At 34.8% G+C, this 10,352-nt stretch overlaps 1 protein-coding gene across 1 annotated transcript; it reads right to left on the reverse strand.

The window, feature by feature from the left end:
* Window positions 1-7,881: 7,881 nt before the first annotated feature.
* LOC108331350 (uncharacterized) lies at window positions 7,882-9,861 on the reverse strand. The gene is made up of 5 exons (XM_017566002.2): window positions 9,431-9,861; window positions 9,142-9,325; window positions 8,713-8,919; window positions 8,417-8,608; window positions 7,882-8,341 (listed from the first exon to the last, which is right to left on the reverse strand). The coding sequence occupies exons 1-5, from the start codon at window positions 9,511-9,513 to the stop codon at window positions 8,207-8,209; spliced, it is 801 nt and encodes a 266-aa protein (XP_017421491.1). The 5' UTR covers window positions 9,514-9,861; the 3' UTR covers window positions 7,882-8,206.
* Window positions 9,862-10,352: the final 491 nt, after the last annotated feature.

Below are 10,352 nucleotides of genomic sequence, written 5' to 3' on the forward strand. Positions count from 1 at the left end.
TTCTGGATCTTCCTACGAGAAGACGAACTCACGAGACGAAGGTGATGAGGCGCGAGGTGGTGGCGGCATTGGGGCACTTCTGCGTCACGACTTGCACGAGGTGGTGCTCCTATGAAGATGCTTCACGATGGCGGCAACGACTTTGGCTAGTGCGAGGATGATTTCGACATGTTTTATTCATTGGATTGAATTGGAATATATACACTATGGATCTCAATTGTTAGAATTTGTGGCATTATAGTGTTCCATGGCTTCACATTGCTTTCTTCGTTATTCTTCATCCTCATTTCTCCTAAACCCCAAATTCAGAAGCCCTCCAAAATCCCCTTATTACCCTTCCGTCTTCTCCCGAATTCCCACCACAAAATCCAACAAAGACGACAACCACAAAACCCCAAACCACAACCGCTTCGACTTACTCAAACTCTCTGTAACCCTTACCGTCATCTCTGCCTCCCTTCCCCAACCCGTCGTCGTTGCCGTCGTCACCAAAGGCAAGAAACGCTCTTCCAAAAAGCAATCCTCCAAAAAATCTGAAGCTCTCTCGTCGGAGGAGCTTAAAACATGGTCTCGAGAGCTTCCCATGATCTCCGATGGCCTTCCCTGCAGCGAAATCGTCGAGCTCAAAAGAAGGATGGGATGGGAAGCTGAAGCACATAATCAAACCTATTTCTGCGAGATTGAGGCAGCGATTCTGGTTGTTTTGAATGATTCGAGAGTTTTGAGGACCAATTAAAAAAAATCTAAATTTTTAATAAAACCCTATCTTCAGAACACGTCAGGACGCACACAAGCAAATTATGACACGTAACCACTAACTGATGCCAAATCATCACCCCATTAACGTCGTTTGGTTATATTTAACGGAAGGGACTGATTTGACTCAAAATTTTAAAAGAGAAGACTCATTTCAAACACTTTTAAAATGAGGGATTAAATTGAGATTTGTCAACCAAACTGGGGACAAAATTGGGTATTAAACCTAAAATATATTGTATTGATTTTTTTAAAAATCTTTTTAGTATATTTTAATACTTCAAATTTCATAAACCAAACTTATCTTGAAAAAGTTTTTTTTACTCCACCAACTCTTTAGTACTTGTCACTTTGTCCTCTACCAAATGGTTAGTGCTTCAAAAAAAAAATTTACTACTTTAGGACTAAATATATACAATGCAAGTGCTTGGATTTTAGGACTACCTTCCTGATTATAGATACTAAGATTGTAAATCATCTTTTTCTTTTTTTTTTGCTAAAATATTTCCTATATTAAAAGATATGTTAATTAAATCAAAACTTCATATAAATCCAAAGACTTTGTTGTATCTTCAAACTCTCGTCAGTCCAAAGTTCACACCTTATATGTTTGGATCGGCCTTTAGACATTCTATCCATATTTTGGATTAAACTCAAGTATTGGATCAGGTGGCAGATAATCAAGACAATACACAAACTATAAAAGAGCTTGTATCAAGAGAAGATGACATAGAACAATTTGATGAAAAACAATTAGATATAAATGGTTACAACTTGAAGAAAAGAAAGAAAAAGAAAACGTTTTAAAACAACTTACTGTCAGACTTGAAATTTTTTATTTCCTTCTATTTTTAGAAAATTATACCGGAAGCACTTTTGATTGTTATTTTGACATGTGTTTCTATTTGTGTTGAAATTAATTTTGTCATATTATCTTCATACCATATAAATAAATTGATTAAATATTTTTTGCTTTTACATTTTAAAAATTTTCTCTAGTGTTTTAATGCTAATTATTTTTAAATAGAACAATTTTGTTGTTGTATTATACAATATAACGTTTTGAAATGTCAAAAAACATCTAAATTATATAAAATTTTATCAAAAGAACAATTCTTAACAAATGGTAATTTTATGTTAAGATGTTTTTATAATTTTGACATATAATTACTTTTCATAATCCTAGAATGACTTCAAAAAGTTTTTTGAATAATTATAAAAAAGAACAAAGGCACAAAATTGTAGGTATGAAGTCGCAATGGTAATGTCAGAATTCTACCAAACCTGGTGTGATTAAAAGAGATGGAAATAAAACATGTTGAAAGAAGAGAAGTCAGAAATTAAGTTTTTTTTACATGATAATATAAGATTAAAAATAAAAAACATTATCGTAAAAGAAATAAATTGAGTGTATCCATTATTTATGGGTCAGTTTGATGCTGATAAATTGATAAAAAGATAAAAAAATGTTATCATAAAAAAAAATCAGTGACATCTTTTACGTTGATAATTTATAAACATTGTGTTTCCTAACTGGATTGCCTTCAAATAATTTTTTTTCTTGTTGAGGATGTTGCTTTGCATTCTGCGAAGCCTCCAAATATCATTTGGATGGTGTCCTTCAAACGAGGCTTGTCACAGGTACGTCTGTCATCCCACCTAGCCGACTCTTTTGTCCTTTCTTTCATTTGTTTATTTCTCTTATCTTCTCTTCCATCATCCATATGATCATCATACATCTAGTACTCGATAGAGAGTTTCCATTTTCGTCTCGTCGCACGAACAATTTCTGATATTTGACATAGATTAACTTTTCTACCTTGTTTTGAAGAGTGGCGCGACTCATCGGTGATATGATCGTGATTGTTAGATATATTATTTTTATTTTATACTTATCTTTTATTTTTAGTTAGTTTGTTATTATTTCTTATTTATATTTTGGACTTAGTCCATATTTCTTCTATTATAAATAGAGGACCCTATGCATATATTCAACATAAGGGAGAATAATCTCATATAATTTTCACTATATTCAATATGGTATCAGAGCCTAAAGTTCTTTTAAGGAAAATTCTTTTATTATCTTTATACTAACTTAAGAAGGAGTGTTAGATATTCATTTCCTAATGACAAGATAACTATTCTTCTCACTTTTTTTAGTTAAAAGTTAGCTTAGAGCTATTTTTCTAGTTATATCAGTTGAACTAACTCACTTTCTTGTTAACACAGAATTTAGATTTATAATAAATTTTAAAAGAACTCTCAGTAGTATAGTATTTGAACCTAATACATCCCTAGTTTATTATCATTTAGTGGTTGCGAAAATATTGTTTCTTTGTTGTTATCAAACTTATGATTAAACTAATACGTGATGAACTTCATATTCTTACCATCTTAATTTTATGAAACTAGTGTAGAGGCAACATTTTTTTTTCAAAAGAACCTTAGGCTCTAAATAATATATTGAATATAGTGAAAACTATGTATGTGATTAATCTCCTTTGTGTTGAATATACACATAAGGTCCTCTATTTATAATAGAAGAAATATGGGATAAGCTATATTGAAATGTATGTATTTTCTAGTAAGCTTTTTAGAGTGGAATTTTTAGGAGTCTTTTGTTTTTCCTTTTTATGTTGATCTACTATCCCTTATAACTAGGGTAGTATGTGTATTAGTGTTAAGTGAACAGTAATAATAAAAAATTTCAGTTTCTCTCCCAACTCTTTAAGTTGGTATCTAGAGTCAGCCTTCGCCATTGTTGTCTGTCACCAATGTTCGCCACCGTTGTCCACGGTTGCTATTCTTGTCTGATGTCGTCGTTGTCTGTTGTCGCCATCGTCACCGTCACAACTTTTTCTCCGACGAAATCAAGGGTTAGGTGCAGCTCAACGAGCGCGACCCATCTTTGGTGGTCGCTGCTTCATTCTCCTTCTGACGCACTATCACTCGTCACTTCTTTTCGACCAGTCTCGGGTGTGTGGGCTTCACACGCCGCCTTCCTCGTGTCGGAACATCACCGCGCCACTGCCAGTCGTTTTGCCTCAGTTTCCTGAGTGTGTTGTGGTCGCTGTTTTGTTGTTCCATTGATAATAGCTTCAATCTAGGGTTTCTACCCTCAAATCAGTTTTTCCCTCTTCTGTTTGGCCTTATAATGGTTTTTAGTTTTGGAACACCTTCTCTATCTACTACCTCTACCATTACTTCTGCCAAACTCAGTTGGAAAAACTATCTATCTTGGTCTTCTTCCGTGGAGTTATGGTTTCTTGGTCAAGGATACCATGATCATCTTGAACAAGATATTTCCATTGTACCCGATGAAGAGAATTCTCAATGGCAGAAGCTTGATTTTCAATTATGTGTTGTCCCATGAAAATCTGTCAAGCAAGAGGTTTTAGAAATTTTGAAACCTTACAAAACATGCTCTCCTTTTGGAAAAGAGCACATGATATCTTTGCTAATGATGTGCAACGTCTCTTTAATGTAACTCAAAGAGTGACTTCCCTCAAACAAGACAATCATGATATGATTGCTCACATAGGAAAGACTCATGTTGTTGTAGAGGAATTGAAGAATTTCTTTGTGGTTGATTCTTTAGAAGGTATAAACAAGAAGCTTGATAAGTTTTACATGGTCTTAATTCTAAGAAGTCTACACTCAGATTTTGATCATGTTCGTGATCAAATGATCGCTGGTGACCAAGTCCCATCAATGGACGACCTAGTTACTCGACTTCTTCGGATACCTTCATTAGTTAAAGACAAAAATTCAATTGATGGTATTGAAACATCAACTATGGTAACACCACAAGGAAGATGAGGAGGTAAAAGCAACCGAGGAGGACGTGGTGGTCGTAGTATGCGTCCTCAATGCACATATTGTAAGAAAATAGGCCATACTTAAGAGAAATATTATACCTTACATAGATATCTAGACAAAGCTGCTCATGTTTCTAAATCTAATGATCTAGAATCTAGAATTTCAAATGAAGAGTAATAAGAATTTTTGAGGTACAAGTATGGAAAATCTTTTAATCCTGGCCAATCCTCCTCCATGTCCAATGTGTCAATTGCCTGCATATCTCAATCTGTGGAAGGTCAATCCATGGATCCTTGACTCAAGTGCCTCATATCATATCTCTAGTAACATTCCTACTCGTGAAATTGATTGTCTCAAAGCTTGTCTAGTAGCTAAGGGATATACTCAAGTTTATGGCCTTGACTATTGTGATACTTTTTCTTTTGTGGCTAAAACAAATACAGTTCGTATTTTGCTTGCTATGGTTGTCATTCTTTAGTGGCCACTTTACCAGTTGGACATTAAAAATGCCTTTCTTCATGGTGATCTAGAAAAGGGGATATATATGGAGCAACCTCTTGGCTTTTTTGTTCATGGGGAGTTTCAATTAGTTTGAAAATTACGTCGTTTCCTCTATGGCTTGAAGTAATCACCTTGAGCTTGGTTTGATAAATTTAGTCGGGTTAGGCAAAATTTTGAACTAAAACGATGTGAGGTGGATCATTCAGTGTTTTATGGTCATTCTTCTCTTGACAAATGTGTTTATCTCATGGTGTATGTTGATGATATTGTTATTACACGGAATGATGTCACTAGAATTATTCAATTAAAGAATCATTTGTTCAACCACTTTCAAACTAAAGATCTAGGTCGTCTAAAATATTTTCTTGGTATTAAAATGGCACAGTCAAAAGAGGGTGTCATCATTTCACAAAGGAAATATGCTCTTGATATTTTAGAGGAAACAAGCCTAACAAATTGCAATCCCATTGATAGTTCGTTGATCATTGGAATGCAGTGATTCGCATTCTTAGATACACTCGGATCGAAGGATATTGTTATACAAATTAGGCTAGTTGTCTAATTGATTGAAGATCTATTACAATATATTATGTTTTACTTGGAGGGAACCTTGTATCTTGGAAAAGTAAGAAACAAAGTGTTGTTGCTCAATCTAGTGCTGAAGCTGAATACCGATCTATGACTTTAACTACATGCGAACTTGTGTGGATCAGACAACTTCTTCAAGAATTGAAATTTTATAAAAATGAGTCGTTGAAACTGTAATGTGACAACCAAGCAGCCCTTCATATTGTCTCCAATCAAGTGTTTCATGAGAGAACAAAACACAAAAATTGTTTGTCATTTTATTAGAGAGAAGTTGTTGTCCAAGGAACTTGTTACTGAGTTTGCACTAGTAAAAAAAAGGTTTTTTTAATGTGCTATATACGCCTCGGTTCTACTGAAACCGAAGCGTATAAAAGTGCAGTAGCATTTCGGTAAATATTGAGCGGTTATATGCCTCGGTTATATATGAACCGATGCTTATAGATGTTCCTGTCTCGAGTAGAAGGCCAACCGAGGCATATAATATGAATTTTAAATGGTTTAGGCACCGGTTTGCTGTGTAATTGATGCACTTAAAGGGTTTAGGCACCGGTTTTAAATATAACTGAGGTAGTACCCTTAGGTTAAAATCAAACAACCAAATGATTTCTCTCTTGCACTCTCGCTATTCTCATCTTTGCCTCCCTCCGCCTCACGATTTCTCCTCTCCACCAACCCCATCATCAGGCCGCCACCATCACTAGCCATTTGGGTCGCCGCAAGCACCGCCATTCAACCACGCCGCCGGCCATCACGCGCAAACCCGCAAGCCGCCACCATTGTATATATATCTACATCTTCTCCTTTCCATATCCAATAATCTTGATCCTATATCTTTTACAAATACTTGTTAAAGTCATTTTTCAACAACAAGTCAACCTAGGATAACTCTCACTCAAAATCATTTCCTCCTTGACTTTAATTTTCATCTTCATTGATTATTATTCAAATTTTCCATTTCATACATTATTGTCATGGGTTTGAATTATTATATAGCCTAGGATATTTTTCATAAAGGATTATTTCTCTATTCCATATATTATTCTATAATTTGATTGATATTCCCCATCCTATATTCTATGTGATACTGTTGTCAAACCATGGTTGTTCATATCCTACCTTACATATTTTCTTCAAGTTCTTTCACCATATATATTCTGTTTCCATATATACTCTGTTTGAGTTGATTAGGTTGATTTAGTTCTCTCAAATCCCCATATAACAATGTGTTTTTGCATACCTCCATTTCCACTTTTTGCAAGTAATGCCTATTAAAACTTTGTATATTTTTTTATGTCTAATCCTCTTAATTCTTTGGGTTTACATATTGTTGACCATTTTCTTTATTCTGTTCTCCATCTCCATAAAAATAGTCTTTGGATTTTTCTAATTTCCTTTATCATTGTTTCTGAGACTTTGAAAAAAGATAAAAAGAATAAGAGGAGAACAGTAATGATTGATTTAATCAAACATACCCTTCCAAAAAATGTTAATTGTTTGTCCTTCCAACATGTTAATCTCTTTTTTTTTAACATGTTGTCCTTAGTGTCTAAATTTTCTTAAATTTCTCCCAATTGATATCTCTAAATATGTGAAAGGTACAGACATTATTGTACAATTCAAAATAACTTCATATCAATCCAATTGACTATCATACACTCCAATTCCTCCCAATTTATATCTTTATTATGAGGCTGAATGTAACATCAAAAACATCTTAATACAACTTAAGGTTAAGATACATATTATTTTACATCGTCCTCTTGTATAATAATTAGGACAAACTACGTTTAACCCCTTATATTTACTTCCAAATTAAAAGCTTAATGAGAACACAGTTCCTAGTATCTATTAATATGTGGTGATGCTGCTTAAATATCACATATCGAAAACTTCTGAGTTACGGTCTTCATATTCTCCACAGAACTCACATAAGGAATTTGTCCAATTTTGCATTGTGTTAGGGCATTATAGTTAACATGTTTTGCAAGTTAATTACAAATTATTTAAGATACAAAGCTGAGAATCATATGCCCCAGAATGAAAATGGCAACAATTATGGCGCATGGTGCAGAGTCCTATTATTTGCTAATTATCATAAAGAAAACTTAGATACAGTGTGGAATGCCTAAAGTAAAAAAAAAAAGCGTTACGATTAAAATTAACATTAAATGTAGTCGTTTTTTTATGAAAAAAATTAGAGCCGATGAACATAAAGCTGGAATTGTGTCATCTATTGCAGCGTGAGTGAATATTGGATTCATGGTTCGTCGCAGCTTTCTCCTATGTGGGCAATTTTGTATGTTATCAATGACTATATTTCATTGGCTAATAATCCACATACATGCATGCACTCTATTACCAGTGCTTATTCACGGCATATCTCATCAAACATGAATTACATAAATATGAAGAAACTGGATCAATTGATTTTGATTCTTCCTCATTCATGAATGATGATAGAGTTCATTACTTGAGCATACTAAAGCTAGAATTGTGTCATATATTACTCTTGCCCAGGCCAATTCATCCGTGTGACTGTTCTCTACTTCAACTTCCCAATATGGAAATCGATTACATGTTCCTTCCACTTGGCATCATCCAGATAAACCTCATAAAAACTTGCTTCCCCACTTGATCTTACGGTCAATGCAGCACTACTCCTTGTTCCATATACACCCTGCATGCAAATACATGAACTCAAAGGTTCCATTCCATGATTAATAATGTGGGCTTCAATGAATTGTTAACATACCAGTGGCGTTTCTACTTCAACAAAAATGGAGCTGAGATTGAATTCCCAATCAGGTGAGCATATTCGAGGTAGTAAGCTTTTGTCGGCTTTAACTCTGTCCTTCATTACCTTTTCAATCACCTCCTTTACGCCAATTTCGCCTTCCCCGTATTTGGCAACGTGTTCTTTGAAACTTAATTCAAGCCGTAGAGACTGCAAAAACATCACCTGACTCAAATTAGGACTCTTTTGGTAGAGAATCTATTACTTTAGTAAGTTATGTTCTTTTAATGTAATAAGAAGACGAATCTATTAACCTTGTGCCACGGCGAATCTAACTTGTCGTTTGAAAGTACATGCAGCCCTGGTGCAACCTCTTCAATGGTAATAGCTTGTCCCTTTGGCCTGTTCGAGACGTACACCATTGATTTCGACTCAATATCCACCAACATTAAGTTGAATCCGTTGTAATAATGAGCCTCTGACTTCAGGCTTTCTGCAAATTCTTTCGGTTGCTTGCTGCTCTGTCATCAGTAAACCACAAAAAGTTTATATAAAAAAAGTTAAAGAACCTAAAATCTTAAAAGAATAACAACGTAGATCTTAGTCTTGTATCAGGGATACATGCTTTCAGAGAATTGGATCATTCTATCTCTTTCTCTCATATTGAACATGCTTGATTTCATTTTCTCTATGCTGGTAGACAGTCCAATTACAAAAAAAAAAAATGTTGATTCTAAGCATACCTTGAGAAATAGAACGGGTAGGTCTCCACGACTTTTGGCCTCAGGGAGGGTATGAAGCTCCAAAACATTGGTGAGAAAAGCCACCCTTCCTTGCGTAGAACAAGCCAACCATGTTCCCATTGCTATTTCGTCTCTTCCTCCCAATATATCACAATCTTCCCACCAACACACAGGCTTCGTAGGCCTTCATCCAAGTAACAATTGTGTAGGTGCATGCATTTTCCACAAGTCATCAGGTGCCAGAAACTTAGATAAAGAAAAAATAAACAGCAATAAGAAGAATGCTTGCCTACTGTGATATTCATCTCTGTTGTTCAAAAGTAGAAAAGGGTACAGTGGGTGGCATTGCCAAAGAAACAAAGCTATACACATCGTTCAGTTGTTGAGTCGGGTGCACCACAGACCAAACAAAGCTTCCAGCAATACAGCAAATGTATGTTGGTAGTTTTCTGAGTGACGAAATGGCTTTATAGGCTATCAAGCTAAGTTGGCACATTTTTTGTATCCAATTTTTTTTTCATTAAAGCATGTAGCTGATTTTATCACAGCACCGTTTCACAACAATTAAGGCTAGCATTTATGACCGAGGTGGAGGCATGCATAGCAAAGAAAGAATTTATGTATTGCAAACAACCGATTAGTTTGGTAAAATCTTACAATTCCTCAATTGAATCTCAGAGTCTTTATTTGCTTCCTGCATTATGTCCTTCCTCCCAGCTGTGAACTCTAAAAGGTAGCATGTTAGGTTCCAAACGAAACGTGGGGCTCAAAAGTATATCACTAAGTGTACAAAAGTTATATCCATTGAAAAACAATTATCCAAAAGTTCCAAACTTTTACCATCCTTATCTTCTGAATGGGTCGTTTCCGTGACACGCTCTCTAAAGTTGAAGCATAGAAGATGATCCCATAACATTACACCCTACCCTACCATGCTAGCATGTTGCTAGCATTGATGCAATTCAAACTTGTATTAACTTTGGGAAAAAGATTGGTGAACAATTCTCGATAGTAGATAGGAAGAGGAGAAATAAATGATTAACACAAACATACAATTAGTAAAGTAAGTTAACAAAATAAAGAATGCATCAATTGGATGTTTGTATATGTTAAAGTGTAGAAAATTTAGGGTTCTTGAGGTTTTGGGTATCTCCAAATTTGGTTTGGTAGGATGTTTTATAATTGAGTTGTGATGGGGAAATAGAATTGAT

Source organism: Vigna angularis, chromosome 4 (assembly GCF_016808095.1).
Source record: "Vigna angularis cultivar LongXiaoDou No.4 chromosome 4, ASM1680809v1, whole genome shotgun sequence".
NCBI lineage: Eukaryota > Viridiplantae > Streptophyta > Magnoliopsida > Fabales > Fabaceae > Vigna > Vigna angularis.

What these genes read in the sequence shown, in the direction of transcription:
- LOC108331350 (XM_017566002.2), bottom strand. Translation starts at nt 9,513, where the DNA reads ATGTGTATAGCTTTGTTTCTTTGGCAATGCCACCCACTGTACCCTTTT. An exon ending in AGAGATGAATATCACAGTAG is followed by an intron (nt 9,326 to 9,430) that starts GCAAGCATTCTT and finishes ACTTGGATGAAG; the next exon opens with GCCTACGAAGCCTGTGTGTT. An exon ending in TAGATTCGCCGTGGCACAAG is followed by an intron (nt 8,609 to 8,712) that starts GTTAATAGATTC and finishes ATGTTTTTGCAG; the next exon opens with TCTCTACGGCTTGAATTAAG.